The sequence below is a fragment of the Monodon monoceros genome, unplaced genomic scaffold (genome assembly GCF_005190385.1).
Source record: "Monodon monoceros isolate NGI ecotype Baffin Bay Population unplaced genomic scaffold, NGI_Narwhal_1 Super_Scaffold_21, whole genome shotgun sequence".
NCBI lineage: Eukaryota > Metazoa > Chordata > Mammalia > Artiodactyla > Monodontidae > Monodon > Monodon monoceros.
Genome location: NW_021703778.1, coordinates 165,163,385 through 165,180,861, shown reverse-complemented (window position 1 = coordinate 165,180,861; position 17,477 = coordinate 165,163,385). Strand labels below are relative to the sequence as shown.

At 51.5% G+C, this 17,477-nt stretch overlaps 1 protein-coding gene across 8 annotated transcripts in view; it reads left to right on the top strand.

The window, feature by feature from the left end:
* SYNE3 (spectrin repeat containing nuclear envelope family member 3) overlaps window positions 1–17,477 on the top strand; it is a 96,282-nt gene that overhangs the window by 71,822 nt on the left and 6,983 nt on the right. For 6 of the 8 annotated variants that reach the window (XM_029239596.1, XM_029239597.1, XM_029239594.1 and 3 more), the window contains 6 exons: window positions 2,436–2,597; window positions 2,742–2,914; window positions 3,362–3,491; window positions 4,995–5,156; window positions 6,593–6,742; window positions 7,756–16,875. In XM_029239596.1, coding sequence (XP_029095429.1) covers window positions 2,436–2,597; window positions 2,742–2,914; window positions 3,362–3,491; window positions 4,995–5,156; window positions 6,593–6,742; window positions 7,756–8,022 — 1,044 coding nt within the window. In that variant the 3' untranslated portion in view covers window positions 8,023–16,875. Of the gene's footprint in view, window positions 1–2,435; window positions 2,598–2,741; window positions 2,915–3,361; window positions 3,492–4,994; window positions 5,157–6,592; window positions 6,743–7,755; window positions 16,876–17,477 lie in introns of those variants that run through there. The other 2 variants (XM_029239591.1, XM_029239590.1) reach the window with 2 other exon arrangements.

Sequence of the window (17,477 nt, the reverse complement as noted above, 5' to 3'; positions counted from 1 at the left end):
GAAAAAGAATATATATATATATATATATACATATATATGTACATATAACTGAATCACTTTGCTGTACACCTGAAACGTTTTATATCAACTATACTTCAATTTATAAAATAGATAAAATTTATTTTTAAATAAACCACTGGTGGCGCAGTGGTTAAGAATCCACCTGCCAATGCAGGGGACATGGATTTGAGCCCTGGTCCGGGATGATCCCACATGCCGCGGAGCAACTAAGCCCATGCACCACAACTACTGACCCTGCGCTCTAGAGCCCGTGAGCCACAACTACTGAGCCCACGTGCTGCAACCACTGAAGCCCATGCGCCTAGAGCCTGTGCTCCACCATAAGAGAAGCCACCGCAGTGAGAAGCCCGCGCACCGCAACAAAGAGTAGCCCCCGCTCGCTGCAACTAGAGAAAGCCTGTGCACAACAACGAAGACCCAACGCAGCCAAAAATAAATAAATACATTAAAAGAGAAAAAAAAGCCTATGTCATAAAATAACCTTTTAGAAAAATAAAATAAAATAAAATAATGCCTTTTGATGAAGTAGGTGCTCCAAGAAGGCTATACCAAAGACATCGGAGGTGGTCAGGCCGCACCCGCTCTACTCAACTGCTACAAATCCCTCTAGTGATGAGAGTACTGGAGTAAGACCCTAAGCTCGGGTCACGATAAACAGCTTTTTCATCTCTGTGGACATCAGTAGGACATGAGAAGACCTCGCGAGGTGTGGGGTAGCTCTGCATTGTTGGTCTTAATCGAGGCATAAGGTCTGGATGAATGCATTTAATTCCATTTAATAAATTAAAAGCGTGTGGTCTCGAGGTTGGGGCCAGGAAAGTAGAGAAATAGGTAGGAATCACTGTGCTTGCTCTTCAGGGGCCCGCAGAGCCCACAGAAGCAGCAGACATCAGCTTTCACGCCTACATCCAAACGATGAGCTAATGGATTGTTATAATAATTAGAAGAAGTATTAGCTGAGCATCGCAAGGCTTGCAAAATGGTGATATTCCATTTCTCTCATACTTCTTTATTGTTTAAATGCTTCTTCAAAGAAGTATTGCCCTTCTTTTATTATTTTGGTGCTCGGTGCTTTTTAAGTCTAGTAAGTTCTAGTAAGTCCTTCCCCCGTAGCCCAGTAGATCTTCCTGTCCCCCTGGGGGGCACATACCCCATTGCGTAAGGCATTGCGTCTGATGTTGGTGCACAGGGGACAGGAGGAGACGGTGGTAGTGACAGTGCAGGGAAGTCCCCAGCTTCTAGTGGCAGCCAGTGGTGTCAGCCAGTGTCTGGAATGCAGGAAGGCAGGCCCTACGGTGGCCCAGCAAAGAATCACAAGGACCTAAACTGAGAATCACAGCAAGAGAGGGGACCACAGACCCTGGGGTCTGACTGGCCTGTGGTTGGCTGAGAGGGAGGGCCTTCGAGGGTCTCAGGCTGGGTGACCAGGAGGACAGAGAATGGTTACTCTGCTGGATACAGCACCCACCTTTTGTGGAGACAGAGATGAACAAGGTCCCAGAGAGCTGAGCCATGATTGACTCACGGGAGGGGAAACAAAGCAAGACCATTTGAAAGACTTTTTATCAAAGTATAATCATATACAGAAAAGTGAACATCTAATTATGCCGCTTAATGCATTTGTAAAAACAAAAAAATCTGCGTTACCAGCACCCAGATCACAACACAGAACAATACCTGTCCTCGTGCCCCCTCCAGTTGCTGCCTGACACCTGCAAGTAACCCTGACCTTCGACTTGGCATGGCATCGACTGGGTTTGCCTGATTTTATACGTTACTTCAAATGAAGACAGCATATTTCATTTTGTTTCTGGCTTCTAGGTCTCCACGTGATGGCTGTAAATCCATCCATAATGTTACACTAGATTGCTGTGTAGATTGTCCATTCTGGCTGCGGCGGAGGTGACATATTCCATCCTGTGAATGTACCTCAATGCATTTATCCATCTACCATTGACAGGCACTTGGGTAGTTTCCAGTCTGGGGCTCTCACAAGTAACAGCACACACGTGCCTTTTGGTGAAGATATGTTCACATCTGATGGGTTACATGCAGGAATGAAACGGTTGGGTCATAGGGATGCCTGTGTTGGGTTTTAGTAGATACAGACCTATGGTCTTCCCAAGTGGTTGTACCAGTTTACGCCCAAACCCGTGACGGACGCGAGCTCCCATTGCCCGCACCCTCACCCAGACCTGGTACTTTCCATAAAAGTAGGACAGGCATATAGGCACTTAAAACCAGAGTTGGTCTTTCTGGGGTAAATTCCTTGCGCTGTGCAGAAGAGAAGACCAACCCCTCATGTTCTTGGCTGGATGGGGAGCCCTGGGGGCCATCCTCCCCTGGGGCTCTGGCAGGGCTGAGGGTCCTGCAGGGTGAGGTCTCAGCCTGGGTTCCCCGGGGCTCTGCTGCAGGACCTTGTGGACACGTGCCGGCAGAGCGTGCGAGAACATTGCACCTTCAGCCACGAGGTTCTGGAGCTGCGACAGTGGATCTCCGTGCTCACGCAGAAGCTGGAGGCCCACCGTGTGGACACGGGCCCATGGGATGCCCAGTCCCGAGAGGTCGATGTTGAGGTAAGAGGGCTCTCCCCACAGAGAGATTCTGTCCCCCGCATCCCAAAAAAGCAGGTTTGGGGAGCAGAGACCCCCCCTCCCCATTACCTTACTCTGTGTGTATGTGTGTGTGTGTGTGTGTGTGTGTGTGTGTGTGTCCTTCAGAAGCTGCTGGACGAATTCCCTGCAAAGGAGGCCCAGCTGCCCCTGATTGAAGCACGCGGCCGGCTGGTGATGGAGAAGTCTTCTCCGGAGGGGGCTGCTGTGGTCCAGAAGGAGCTTCAGGAGCTGGTGGAGTCTTGGGGGGCCCTGAGGCTGCTGAGGGGAAGCCTGCTGAGGTGAGAGGGCTCCCGGCTCTGCGCCTGGTCTCGGACAGCCCCCTTCCCAGCCAGGGAGAGCTCAGCCGCGCTCCTAGAACAGATGGCTGGGGTCTGGGTGCCGGGTGTGGCGCCAGCTGCCTCCGGGCATCTCCAGGCAATTCTAAGTAGAGGCACTAAGAGCGAGGAAACGCCTCAGCTTGGGAATTAGCCTCCAGCCCCTCCTGGCCTGGGCCTCACCTGCATCGATGGGTATGTGCACCTTGATGATAGTAACGTGAGTCTCTAGCAGGAAACTGGAGCTGCAGGTGCCCTGGGGAGGTTCTGACAAACCCGAAGGACAGGCGTGGGCTTGTGAAGACCGGAAGTCGGCTCCCACAGCCTGGTGCCCTGATTCTGTTCCTTCTCCTGTGACCCGGGGAGTCCCCATCCCATCACCACGCTGACTGGGCTGGTTTGTCTTCTCAGCCTCGTCAGGAACCGGCAGCTACAGAGGGTGGAAGTGGATTCGGGGAAGAAACTGATTTTCACCAACAACATCCCAAAGACTGGGTTTCTCATCACCCCCATGGATCTTATTTTCCGACACCACCGTCAGGTGAGTCCGTCTAGTGGGGCTTCCGGGGAGGGACCAGATCCCCAGTCAATTGATGGTGGGAAGCTGTCTCCAGCAAAGTCCCTTCCCTGCCTGGGGCCACATGCTCCGCTCAGGACTGGACCATGTCCCGTCTCAGGTGAGCCTGCCCGGTAGTGGCACAAGAGCTCCCTGTGCCACTGGACAGAGGAACTCTGAGACCCCAGACCCAGGGGTCCCCACTAGGGAAGGTCCCAGCCATCCCTCGGGCAGACAGGCCCTCACCCTCAGAAACCCCGGCTACTGCCTTTGCAGGGAGGAGTGTCGGGGTTGGAAGCTTCCTGCTGACCCCAGATGCAAACGGAAAGCACACAAGATGGGTATTTTTTGTGCCCTAAACTGTATTTTGTAAAAAGAACTAACCTATCTACATAGTATCATCCATCCCTTCCCTTGAGTGGCTTTAAAAAACGAAACCACGTTGAAAAGAAATCCATTCCTTTTTCTTCAAAGACAACACGTCCATTCAGTTGTTTTCCCATTCATTCTTTCACTTCCCCATCCAGAAGGCACTTCTGACTGTTACTATGTTCTGAGGACTGTGCTTGGAGCTGGGACACAGCTGTCAATAAAACAGAGACACTTCCAACCCTCAGAGAACGTAGAATCCAGCACAGAGCATGTGCCACCAGATCGTGTTAAAAGACAGATTCTGATTCAGCAGGTCTGGGCTGGGGCCCGTCACTCTGCATTTCTACAAGCTCCCAGGAGATGCTTAGGCTCCTGGGCCTCGGAGCACATTTTGAGGAGCAAGGAAATGGGAACCACAAGGCAATAGAATAAGGGTTTACGGAACATGCGTTTCTCGGAGGCAGAGGGGCCAGGCGCTATGGCAGCCTGTTGCAGAGTGATGTGACCTGGGGTAGCGAAGCCCTCCTGGGAGAAAGGAAATGTCGGGGGATCCTCACGGCCGAGTGGGAGTCAAGGAGAGGAGTGGAGGGGGTGCATCCCACGCGGAGGAGGCCATGTGTGGGAAGACGGAGGGAGAGGGCACTGGCGCCAGGGGCCGAGAGCTCAGAGGATGGGGCAGGTGGCATGGTCTGCAGAGCCAGGCAGAGCCAGAATCTGAGGCTCTCAGGCCACATCAAGGAGTGTGAGAGGCCACTAAAGTGTATAAGTGAGGCTCAGCTGAGTGGCCTTGCATTTTAGATAGATCACTCTGGCCGCATAGCCTGGAGGGGGACAAAAGTGGCAGAAGGTGACCACTGTTATAGACATCCTGGTAAGGGATGGTGCTGGCTGTCTCCAGGAGACCAGGGAGGTGACAGTGAGGAATGTCCTTGGCCCCTAAACATGGCCACATTGAGTAGAGATGCATTCCTCATCCCCCCGACCCCTAGGTGTCTCTTATCACCGTTTGGGCATCCTTGGCCCCACCCCTCTGCTCAGATGGAATCCCCAGGACATGTGGCTAGTGGACTGTTTTCAAAAACGCTGATGTGTTGGTCGTGCTGTACCTTCCCGCAGACAAATGTGCTTCAGGAGGAGGAAGACAGCTGTGAAGATTTCTCCCAGCTCCTGAGGAGCTTTGAGCACTGGTTGCAGGTGGATAATTCCAAGTTGGTTAGAATCATCGGCATGAGAACTGCCACCGCCAAGGACCTGAGGACCAGAGAAACAAAACTGCAGGTTTGTTCCCAAGGAAAGGCCTTGTCTCCGAAGGATTTGCCCCTAGAGGTGTGCTTGTCGCCAGGGAGTTCTAAAAACAGGAGCACATACATAGCCCTTGAGCTGTTCTGGCTTGTGTATAAATAATAGTTTTTAAAACTTTTTTGCCTCAGGGCTTCCCTGGTGGCGCAGTGGTTAAGAATCCTCCTGCCAATGCAGGGGACAAGGGTTCGATCCCAGGCCGCGGAGCAACTAAGCCCGTGTGCCACAACTACTGAGCCTGCGCTCTAGAGCCCACAGCCACAACTATTGAAGCCCACGCGCCTAGAGCCCGTGCTCCGCGACAAGAGAAGCCACCGCAATGAGAAACCCGCGTGCAGCGATGAAGACCCAACGCAGCCAAAAATACATAGATAAATTTGTAAAAAAAAAAAGAAGAAGAAAACTTTTTTGCTTCAAATATTTTAGAAGAACCATCCATTCATTCATCTCTTCATTCCGCCTACTGCTGTAGTCCCCAACTTGGAAAATATCACCACTAATCACAATTCTTTTATCGGTTAACTCTTGCTATGGAACAAGCCATTCCAACAGTTTGTAGCTTAAGAGAGCAACTGTTTATTTAATTCATGATTCTGAAGTTTGGCAATTCAGACTGACTGAGGTCAGCTGGGCACTGCTTCTGATCTTGGCTGGGTGCCCTTATTTGTAGACCAGCAGGGTGGCTGTCCTCTGGAGCTTGGTGGGCTATTCGAGATGAGCACGAGGTGCACCACACATCTCTTATCCTCCTGCAGGGAAGCCTGGGCTTCCCAGAACAGAGGCAGGGTCTGAGAGAGCGAGTGGGGGCATGCAGGGCCTTTTCAGGCCTAGGCTAGAAACTGGCACATCGTTTCCCCTGCATTCTGTTGGACAAAGAAAGTCACGAGGCCGGCTCAGATTCAAGGGGAGAGAAAATAGACCACCTCTTGATGGGAAATGTTGCAAAGTCATCTTGCAAAAGGCGTGGATGTGGCAGGGGGCTGGAGGGATAATCCATCTACCGCAAATCTTTCTCCTTCTCCCACATCGAGTTAGTCGCCAAGCCCTTCTTGATTCCACCCCCTGGGTTTTTGTCGTTTGTTTCCTCACTACCACTGTCTTAATCTAGGCGTTTATCATTTTTGACCTTGACTATGACAATAGCCTCCAAGCTGGCCTCCCTCCTTCCTGTTGGGTCCGCATCTCAGTAATGGCTCATTCTGTAGCCAGAGTGACCATTCAGAATCCTAAATATGACCTTGTCTTCCCCCAGTGAAAACATTTCAGTGTAGAATTCAACCTCCCGAGTTTATCACGCAGGGCCTTATTCTGTGGGCTGCCTCTTAAGTGAAATCTGAATGGCTCCTCCGGACCAACCAGGTGGGACCTCCTTGGCCATTTGGAAGGCACACGTGACCCTGTCTTTCTCCCTCTAGGAGCTGGAGGCTCGGGTACCAGAAGGTCAGCATCTCTTTGAAAACCTCCTTCGTCTCAGGCCAGCAAGGGGGTCCTCAGATAAGCTGGAGGATCTGCGCTACCGGTGGATGCTCTACAAGTCCAAACTAAAGGACTCCAGCCACCTGCTTGTACGTGCTAAGGATACACAGGTCCCAGGCCCTGGGGAGACATAGCTGGGCCCGCATCCACTCTGCCCCATGCCTCCACAGACCAGGCTGAGGGGACCACTCAGAGAGAGGAGACGGAGACTCATGGGTCCTAGGCGCGTGACTTGCAATTTGTCATTTGGCCCTCCTGCCACCCATTGAGGCTGGAGCTCCAATAACAACAGCTTTGCTACTTACCAACCTGAAACCGTTACGTGCATCGTCCCATTCAGTGCTTACAGCAGCCCTCTGCCAGAGTAATTGCATTTCCAGCCTTCAGAGTGGGGCTGAGACTCTGAAGAGTTAAAAAACTCACCCAAGTCCACATGGCTAGGAAGGGGCAAAGCCAGCACTAAACGCACCCTGGTGTTGGAGGCATGACAGAGGGAACGCTGGAGTGGGACCTGCGATCTAGGCCCGCTCCTCCACTAACCTGCTTTGTGACATTGAGGAAGCACCTTCCCCCTAGGCGCCCCCAGGTCTCACACAAAACAATAACAATAGCTAAACTCATAACAGCCTTTATTAAACGCTATGTCCTCATTATGGTCTTATAATGGAGGCACCGTTATTATTCCCTGAGAACTGATAGGGAAACTGAGGCACGGGGGTTAATCCAAGGACAGGGTGGGTGGCCTCCTGGAGCCCTTTAGGCCCTCAGACCCCAGACTCCAAGCTTTGGGGCTGCAGCTTTTCTGGCCCTGAAACAGCCATGTCGGCCACTAGGTGTCACCCCAGCCCCAGCCAGGTCAGCATGCCCGTGGCCTTGGCCCAGGGCTTCCCAGACAGGATCCCCACCTGGGCCCCATGCTTGTTAAAAAGCTCATTAAATTGAATCACCTGCTGGTTCAGCCTGTCCAGATGACCACAAGTTTTAAAGAAACACTCCCCTGACAAAATGAATATTCCATTACAGGCTCTGCTGGGATTTAAGTTTCACTCACTTAACTTCATTTTTTTTTTTTCCCTTTTCCTCTCCTTACCTAAAATAACAGACGCAGAATTCTCCAGGGGAGCCGACTGGATTCCAAAAGGTACGGTGTCTGCCATCTGCTCCACACAGCTATAGGGCAGGGCATTTGGAGGGTTGCTGGGCCTGTGATGCTGGGGCAGGACCCCTGGGCTTTCTGGAAGGTTCCATGAGGTCTGAGGGACGTTTCTGGGGAATCGGCTCTGGGCTGCACTGTGCTGGGCCCCCGGGGGTCCTTGCTCTCAGGCTTGCACAGAGTGCTCTCAGCTGTGACAGGACACGGGAGGAGTGAGCAAGGACACTGCTGTGACAGCAGTCGTAAACTGGGACGGTCCCAGGAAACCTGGACCACTCCGGGTCACTGGACCTCGCGACCACCTGAGTAGTAGACGGGCATCCGGCGGGGGGGGGGACAAAAGAGGAAGGGGTGAAGCGCTCAGAGCCCCTCCCGCGGGACTTGCAGGCCAAAGCAACGACAGTAACAGCAGTAATCATAGTAATAATGAGGAATAAGAATTATTACTCTACATGCTACGTGTTGACCCTCCAGCGTGTGCCAGGTTCTGTGCCAAATCGCGGTGAGGGCGTTTCACCTAACTGTCCCCTAGACACCCAGCAGGCATCGCTCCCGCCATGTTAAGCATGAGGCAAACAAGGGAAGGCAAGATCGGAGTGACATGTCCAGTCAAGGCGCACGGCTCCTGAGTGGCCTCTGGCCTCTGCCTCCTAAGCCCACACGTAACCATCCATGCTGTGCCTTGGAGAAAGCATCCCTGGGGGCTGGAGGCTCTCCCCACTTCTGGAAAAGTCCCATGTAAATTGGTGTCCCCAGCACCACCTTTTCTGAGAGCACGCTTGTTGTCCTGACAAGCGTTGGCTCATGACGTGAGCCTGCAGCACACTCTGCTCCAAAGAACCCCGGGACCACGAGATCTCTCGGGCCCTGCAGTCTGTGTTCCCAGGGGCTCTGTCCACCTGGACTTCTTGGTCTCCAGCTGGTGTTCATGTCTCCATCTGTGGGACGGCAGGTGTCCCCGGGACTGGCTGGGGCAGTCACAAGACCAATGCTGTGCTCTGGGCCTGGCGTCCACCAGCTTTGCGGCCTCGGGCAAGTTGCTTTGACTCTTGGGGCTTACTTTCCCCATCTGTAAAATGGAACCATCAGTGCCGACTTTATTTACTTCATGAGCGAATTTTGAAGATCATGTGAACTGTTGTTCGTTCTTTAGAGGAGACCGGAAGCCCTGGTTTTCCCCCCTGATTTAGAAGAACAGAGGGCCTCCTCATGAAGTAGGGGAGCACATCAGGAAGGCAGGGTGGCGCACACAGCCCAGCCTGTGACTCCTGGTGGTACAGAGGGGCTCAGGACCCGGTGTCCAGGCTGTCTCCAACTCCTGCTCTTTAAGCCACTCTGGTTGGGAGCCCCCATCTATGTAGCTCCCAGGCCAGAGTCCAGGGGCAGTCATGTCTGGGTCCTGTGGTGTTTTTGAGTAGGGGGGCGCTTGGCTGGCTGACACCAGCCCTGCAGTGCAGACTCAGGCCCCTGGCAGCCTGAAACCGGTTCATGTGGGGTGTTCACAACCCTAGGTTCATTGACCGGCTCCTCATTCGTTCATTTCACAGATATGTACTGAGCACTGACTTTGTACCAAGCACTGTTTCAGGTACTTGGGGTAGCTCACCAGAGCAAAGGCCTGCTCGGGGAGTGCTGGGTGGAGGGGTTTGGGAGAGAGGCTCACACCCACAGCCGGTGTTGCCCGCACGATGTCGAGTCTCTGGCCAGGGACCGCCCAAGGACAGCAGTGGCTTGAGGTCTTTACAGCTACAGGGTTGATCTTATCTATGACTGTCCTACGTTGGGCACAGTTTCGTGGGATATGCAAAGCAGGCAGACTCTAAATGGCTAAAAAAAATCTTCTTATTCAGGCTTCATTTAGAAACAAATGGATGTGTGTGGAAAGTTTGAGTTCAGTGCTGGCTGGCTTTTGAGCTCATGGGTCTCAGCCCCCTGTGAAGAAGCAAGCAACTCGGAAGCCAATCTACAGAGGCCATCTGGGGTTCCTTTATATGAGCTTGTTTCAGCACAGATTTCTGGGTCCCACATCCAGAGTTTCTGATGCATTAGGTCTGGGGGTGGGGGAGCCTAGGATCTGCATGTCCATCGAGCTCCCAGATGACGCTGTTGCTGCTGGCCTGGGGACCAGACTTTGAGAACTGCTGCTGTACGCTCTGGATCTGAGTCCAGGATCCACCATCAGTGTGTGTGACCGTTGGCGAGTCACTTAACCAGGGTTTTCCAAGGAATAAAATGCGGGTCCGCTGAACTAATAGTTCTTATCGTAAACCAGCAGATTCTTAATTGCCATGTAAATGAGGACCGAGGAGAGGTCTGCAGTCACTGCCTCTGCTTCCCTTCCTGATGGCAGAGGGATAGTGCCGCTTCTGGGGGGAGCAGTGGGGGGGATCCTCCTGCTGGTGCGGCTCTGGTGTTGTTTGGCTGGGAGGGGTGCACACATGCGTGTGTGGGGCTCTGCACATACACACGCAGGTCTGACAGGTAGAAAATAGGTGCTGTTTTCCGAGGTTGTAATCTTGCCAACTTAAAAACATTCCATATATTAGTTTTAGTCCAAAGGGAAGGGGGGAAAAAAAAAGAAAACTCTGCCCCAAAGCTAATTATTTATGAGCAGTTGGCTCTCCACACTTTTTTTCTCTCCACGCACCAAGCCACTGAAAGCTCCAACTACGTCAGTGGCTTCAGCCTCCTTGTTTATATAAACAGAATAATTAAGATTTATTAAATTTGCAGCTGCCTACACACTTGCCAGCTCAGTGCCACCGGATACGTCTGCTTGAAGCAATCAGACACATGCAATGTCATTGCTTTTCGAGCTGCTGTTGGGCTGTGAGTCGACTGAATTCCTGCGCTGGTACAGGGAAGTGGTCCTACCTGAGACAGCCTGTTAGTTGAGGGGCAGATTTGCCAATGCTTGCCTTTGCCGGCGTGCACTAGGCAGGGCCACATGCCCGCGTGCAAGCATGGAGAGCAGATTCCTCCCGGGCATCCCATGCTGTGGCCTCTGAGTGATGGGTCCAGATGGTGAGAGACTCGAGAGTGGCATTTTATTCACAGGTTTTAGACTCATAATTATTCACATTTTCACCTCTCGGGAATGGGGGTGTCCTATTACAATCTAGTTTTTCCAGCGAAGACTGGGGCTTACTTTTCTCTGCCACCCGGGGCACTTTCCACCTGAGATTTCTTTAAATTAAAATCTCTCCTTGGAGGTTGAGTTTTGTTTTCCATTGGACCACATCGATTGTGTCGATTTAGATGACCCACCTCTGGGAGCTCTGGACTGAGGTTCAAATTCTCAGGGGAGACTTTATTTCCTGCCCGCACCCAGTGCCAAGATAAGACCTGGGATTTCCTTGCTTCCCCTTTCGGTGGGGCGGGATTAGCCCTCGGATCCCCCTGACCCCGAACGCATAGCCCCGTGTGGCCCCGGCATTGTGTGGGATCTCCAATCAGACACTCCATCTTGGTTGTTGGGTCTCTTTCTTTCTTAGCGGTGTGTAAAATAGTGCTGTACCTTACAGTCAGCGTGCTAGAGCAGAAGAAATATTGTAAGACCAAGTCTCAGAACTCACTAAATCTCTTAGTGAGTTTCCCACGTTAGGCAATAACTTTCTCTCACTATAGCTATGCTTTTTTTTTCTTTTCATTTATTAGTTCACTTTATTATTCATTCAATAGCTATGCTTTTAAAAATTCATCACTATTAACCAGAGTTCATAGTTAACATTAGGGTTCACTTTTTGTGTTGCACATTCTATGGGCTTTGACAAATGTCTGATGACGTTGCAGTGTCACGCAGAATGGTGTCACTGCCTTAACCTTCTCCCAGCTCTTCCTCTTTATCCCTCTCCCCTCCCCCAGAGCCCCAGCAACCACTGATCTTCTTACTTCTTTCACTTAGCAACATGCACTTGAGTTTCCTCCATGCCTTTTTGTGGCTGATATTTCATTTCCTTTTACACAGAATAACATTCCATTGTAGGCATGTACCATTTACAGTCTTTTATAGCCTTTTCCGCAGTCCAGGATCCAACCTAGGATCACACGTTACATTCAGTCATCACACCTCTTTAGTTTCCTCTAAGCTGGGACCAGTCCTCAGTTTTTCTTGACCTTGACCTTCTTGAGTACAGGCCAGATATTTTGTAGAATGTCCCTCACTTTGGGTCTCCCCAGTGTTTCCCTGCTCTGCATTTCTGGAAAGCATATCCCAGAAGTGATGCTGTGTTCTTAGCGCGTCTTATTGGGAGACATGTGATATTGGTACACCCCCGTATTGGTGATGCTGATTCTGATCACGTGATGAAGGTGATGAGTGCCAAATTTCTCGCCTGTGAAACCGCTCTCATTTCTTTTATAATTAATGAGAACTAACTGCTCAGAGACCCTAGAAATACAGCGCCTCTTTCTTACATGGTCACATCCACCGGGTTCTCCGGGGCCTCTTTCCCTCTCACGACTCACTCTCTCCCCAGCAGTTCCTTCCTGCCGTGGCTTTGTTCCCCGACTCTAGGCCTCTCTCTCTCTCTGGTCCACCTCTGGTCTGGGTCTCCTTCTAGCTTCAGTGCCATGGCCCAAGCCTGTGGGATGTTTATCCGGGAGACTCCTCGACTCAGCGTGTCTAAAGCTGACCTCACCGTATTCCCTGTGTCCAGCCAAACCCCGTTCCCCATATCAGCAAAGCATCCTCACTACCCAGCCTTCCAAGCTGGATGCCTCTGGGTCACCCTAGACCCTCACTGACCTGGGTTCTGTCCTAGACTCAAAAGAGCCTGGTCATGGATGGATCTCAGATGAGGGAAGGAAGGGAAGGGAAGGGGGCCTTGTGTCCATACATCTGCTGCTGAATGGGGCTCTGTCCTCTCTTGAGTAATAATAAGGTCACTCCTCAGTCTGATCATTTCATCCAGAGGTTCTTCCCATCAATCACCAAACCACCTCCAAAAAGCCAGCTCAGACCGTCTCATCTTCATCCTCCCCCAAACCAAGCCAGGGAGCTGGAAAAACACAGTTCTGTAGCCTGACCATCACATGCAGGGCTGGCCCAGTGAGGAGATAACATTAATCCCGCCCCACCCCAGCCTCTGCCCTTCTGTGCCTGGGTGGGAGCTCTCCGCCGCCTATGAGCACGCCTGGGGAGTGAGTTTGGGCTCTAACTCAGTGCTTTGGCACCAAGAACTTGGTGACGAAGACATTCAAGGTGCTGTGGGCAGGACCCAGCCCAAGATCTGTGATGTCCTGAGACTCCCTGTACCAGTCAAGGAGACGCAGCCCCCTGCTGGGGGTTCTTGAGGAACGCTAGTGGGAGCAAGCCAGCCAGCATGTGGCTTGGCGTTTGTCAGAGGGACCTTCAGGGACTGAACTCATTGCCAAGTGAGAGTCTAGTGAGGGGCATTGGTGCCGGTCCGTCTTGAATAGCCAGAGAAAAGCTGGCCCCTGCCCATCACCTTGAGCTCTTGGCGCTGGCCTGGAAGCGTCTTTGTGCTGGAGAATGAGACCGAACTAGCTCCTGGGAAAGACTCTGCAAGCCCAAGTGGTGTTGCTGTGGGACTTCCATACCCAGGGCCCCGGGTCAGGGTGGGACCAGCTTCAACAGAGGCCCAGGGGGACTTGTCTCATTGTTGCTGCTTCTTATGAGAAACGCCACATGGGATGGTGGGAAGAGCCTGGCTGTGGAGCCGTGCTGGTAATTTGAGCCTGTCCGTGTGACCTTGGGCTGGTTATTTCCTGCGGGCTCAGTTTCTTCCTCTGAGAAATGGGCACAGGGTACCTCCCAGAGCTGGGCAGGAACTCAGGAAGCCCGTGAGTGAGGAGGCGAGCTGAGCGCGGGGCTGGGGCGTGCTCAGTGTTGTTCATTCACGTGTGGAGCCCAGATGCTCTGGGGGAGCCATCAGGACAGCGTGGACAGTTCACTGACAGGTCAGTGAGTGTCTGCGTGGTCACACCACAGGCACCGAGGGAGGAGCAGATGGCCAGATGCACAGGAAGGGAAAGAGCCTCTTATTCATTGTTTCGTCCTTTCAGTAGGTATTTACTGCACGTTGCTGAGGATACAGTGATGGACCAAACTAATGTAGACCCTGCCTCCGAGGAGCCAAGGGGAGCACAGACTTTAAGTGGTAACCCAAAGGAAAGGCATTGGTGCCGTGAGAATGTGTAATGGGCCTTTTTTTGGTTTAGAGGCAGGGAAGGTTCCCCTGAGGAAGCGACTCACAAGTTGAGATTAGAATGATCAGTAGGAGCTAACCAGGTGCATTGGAGAAAGGAGGGAAATGGTTCTTCCAGCAGAAGGGATAACCTGTGCAAAGGCCCTGTGGCAGGAGGATCTGAGGGCCTTTAAGGGGCCAAGAGATGGCGTTTAGGGAGAGCAGTGTCTTCCTTTCTGATGGGGCTGAGGAGGTGATAGTGTCTGATTCTTGGCACCCCGGGTGCAGGGGGAAGCTTAGGGGTCTAGTAGAAGCTGCCCATCTGCCCTGGGCAGTTGGAGGAGTAAAGGAATGAGTATTTGCCAAGGACCATTGGCATGTTGGCTCATCATTTGCGTGTTGGGCGTAAGCTGCATTGCTCTATTTATCCTTATGACTCTGGCAGGCAGGTGTCAATCTCCCTTTGCCTTGACAGATGGAGGCACTGAGGCTCAGAGAGGCTGAGTGACCTGTCCTAGGTCACACAGCTGGGAAGTGACAGGGCCAGGGTTAGAACCCAGGACTCCAAGCCTTTTCTTTCCCCTACATCCTTTTTCTTCAATGGCAGAAGATTAAATCACATTTACTGTGATAAACTCATCTTGCCTGAACTCCTCAAAACTGCAGAGTCTCAGGTTCTTGGGAGATATTGGAGGACTCAAGCATTTCATCACCCTCCACAACATCACCTGTCTCCTCCCCACCACCATGTGCTATCAACGCTCTGCTTCCACACCCTAAGGAATGGGGAGCTTATCACTTCCCGAGGAAGCCCCTTCTCTCTTTGGATAGCTCTAACGGGGCAGGACACACGTATTACTTTCTATGGGGAAACTGAGGCACAGAGAAGCTCCCAGATCTGGGAAGAGCTGAGATTGTCAATTTCTTTGTTGGCTTCTTAGACAGTAGTTCATGCCTATTTGTGTGTGTGTGTGTGTGCGTGCACACATTTGTTTTCTAAGCATTTGAGAATCATATTAAAGTGTGTCTTCTATTTTAAAGGGCATTTTAGAATTCAGGTCCCTCAAAACGAAGATGTGAGCTCCGTGTGAATAGACATGGGGCAGGCAGCAGGACTCCTTGAAAAAGATCACCCCTTGTCAACACTTGTAAATGCAAACATGCTTTGGACCTTCAGAGTTGTTTTCTCCAGCGGATCGTGGCCAAGGCACAGCTCCTCACTTAAATAAGCAAAGTGTTAGCTCTGAGAAAGGAGAAGCAAACAGGACCCTTAGACACAGATCTCCACTTGGGAGACCACTAATTACAGGTTTTCAGTTGTGGTGTGAACCCAGGCTAGTGGGGGGGCCTACACGTTGCCTCACCCTCTTTCCCTCTCCTGGGTGGGTCAGAGATTTGGAATCGGGCAAAGTCAACATGAAGTGTCAAAGAGTCAAGTCAGAGCCCCCAGAGACTGAGGCATTGCTACATGAGTCGAGTAGGTGGGTAAGAGCACGTGGCAGCCAGGTCTGACCCAGCCTGGCAGCTGTGGGAAGATCCTGTCTCCTCTGTGGACATCGTTCAGCTATTTAAATGACTTATCTCACACACACGCACACACACACACACACACACACACACACACACACACTCCTGAAGTCACTGCTGAGATAAATGCAGCCAGCAGTGCTTCTCCATTGTGTGGGTTATAAGAAGTCTGTGTTTACAAAGTCAGTGTCTAGGGCCTTTGATGAGTGAGAGCACCTGAAGTTGGAGGCATAGGGTCAAGTGTTATCAACCTGGAGGAGATAGTTGGGGCAGGAGAGTGGGTGAGATGACTCGGGTATGAGAGGTAGAGAGAGAGAAGTGCTCAGGTCAGAACCTCGCAGAAACACCTGCAGAGTTCCTCTCAGCGTCATCCCCACCACCGTCAGCATCATTATCATCACTTGACCTGGAAAGTGAACCTTTGGTTCTTCAGGGAGCCAGTAGGTATATTCTATAATAATAGTACTAGTAATAAGAGAGTATATACTTTTTAAAAAAAATTTATTTATGTATTTATTTATTTATTTTGGCTGTGCCAGGTCTTAGTTGCGGCACGCGGGATCTTCGTCGCGGCACGCGGGCTTCTTGGTTGTGGCGTGTGGACTTCTTAGTTGTGGCACGCATGCGGGATCTAGTTCCCCGACCAGGGATCAAACCCCCAGGCCCCCTGCCTTGGGAGTGTGGAGTCTTACCCACTGGAACACCGGGGAAGTCCCAAGAGCATATATACTTTTTAAGTGGTGTATAAATGTACTTTGCTTTGAGTCCTCACCACAACCTGGAAAATGGGGGTAGGTGTTTTATCTCCATTTTGCAGAGAAGGAAACTGAGGCTTAGAGAAGTTATTGACATAGCTAGTGTGTGACACAGTCTTCACTGGAGCCCAGTCGGCCAAGCTCCTGAGAACTGGGCCCCTACCCCGCACCATGCTGTATCTTGAGTGTGGGGCCTCCACTTTATGGGGTGGCCAGCTCTTGACTCTGCACTCCCGTGAAGTTGCAACCCAGCCAGTCCCTCTAGAATATAGGAACTGTCCTGTGGCTGCTTTCATGGACATCGCAGCAAAGAAACCCATTAGACGTTTGGACTTGTGAGATTGGCATTCAGGTGTTGATGATGAACAAGGAGAGGGAGGAAACGAAGAAGAAAGAGGAAGAGGAGGAGATGAAGAAATTGAGATTATGGTGGTGACAGTGGTGACCATGATTTAGATGGTGATAGTTTTTGGTTTCTTTTATTGTTATTTTTTCAAACCCTGTGTCAAGGGCTGATGTTCAGCAGACTGCAGCAAGGGAGCTGCTCTGCTACTTATGAAGTGCTGACCCAGAAGTAGGTCGTCTTCAAATGGTTTACATTCCCCATGAATGTGTCTTGTAATGTGTCTTGTAATGGGTGAGGGGGGCTTCACACTGGGGCACGTGGCGGGGACAGAGGGGAACTGACTATCCGAGGCCAGCTGGGGCCCTGCAGTGCTGCTGTATGGTTCTGCCTGTGTGGGATTCTGACTTAGAGGTCTTTAGTCATAATCCCACAGATGGTAGCTTCACCCCATTGGCCAAACACATGCACCAAAGATGGTGATCGTAGTAATGATGCATAATAATAATGGCAGCAGCTTTGAGTACCTACTGTGTGCCAGGCTCTGTCTCATTGAATCCTCACAACAACTCTGTCAGGTAGGTGCCATTATTCCCCCTATTTATAGATGAATATAAAGTTTAGCGAGATTGAGTGACCTTCTTAAGATTCACACCCAGGACTCTTATAACCTGGCACAGATTTATGTAATCATGGACAAAGCCTGTAACTTTTTTATCCTCTTCCTTTCTGAGTGGTTTGAGAAAACCAGAGATCTTTGTTTCCGGAAGAACTGACATTAGTCCCACTTCACAGATGGGAAAACCGAGGCCGATGCGGTTGGAGAGTCCGCCCGGAGCCACTGCCGCTCCTGGGTCATCCCAGCCCTCTCCTCCTGAGCCCACTCTCATCCGGAGC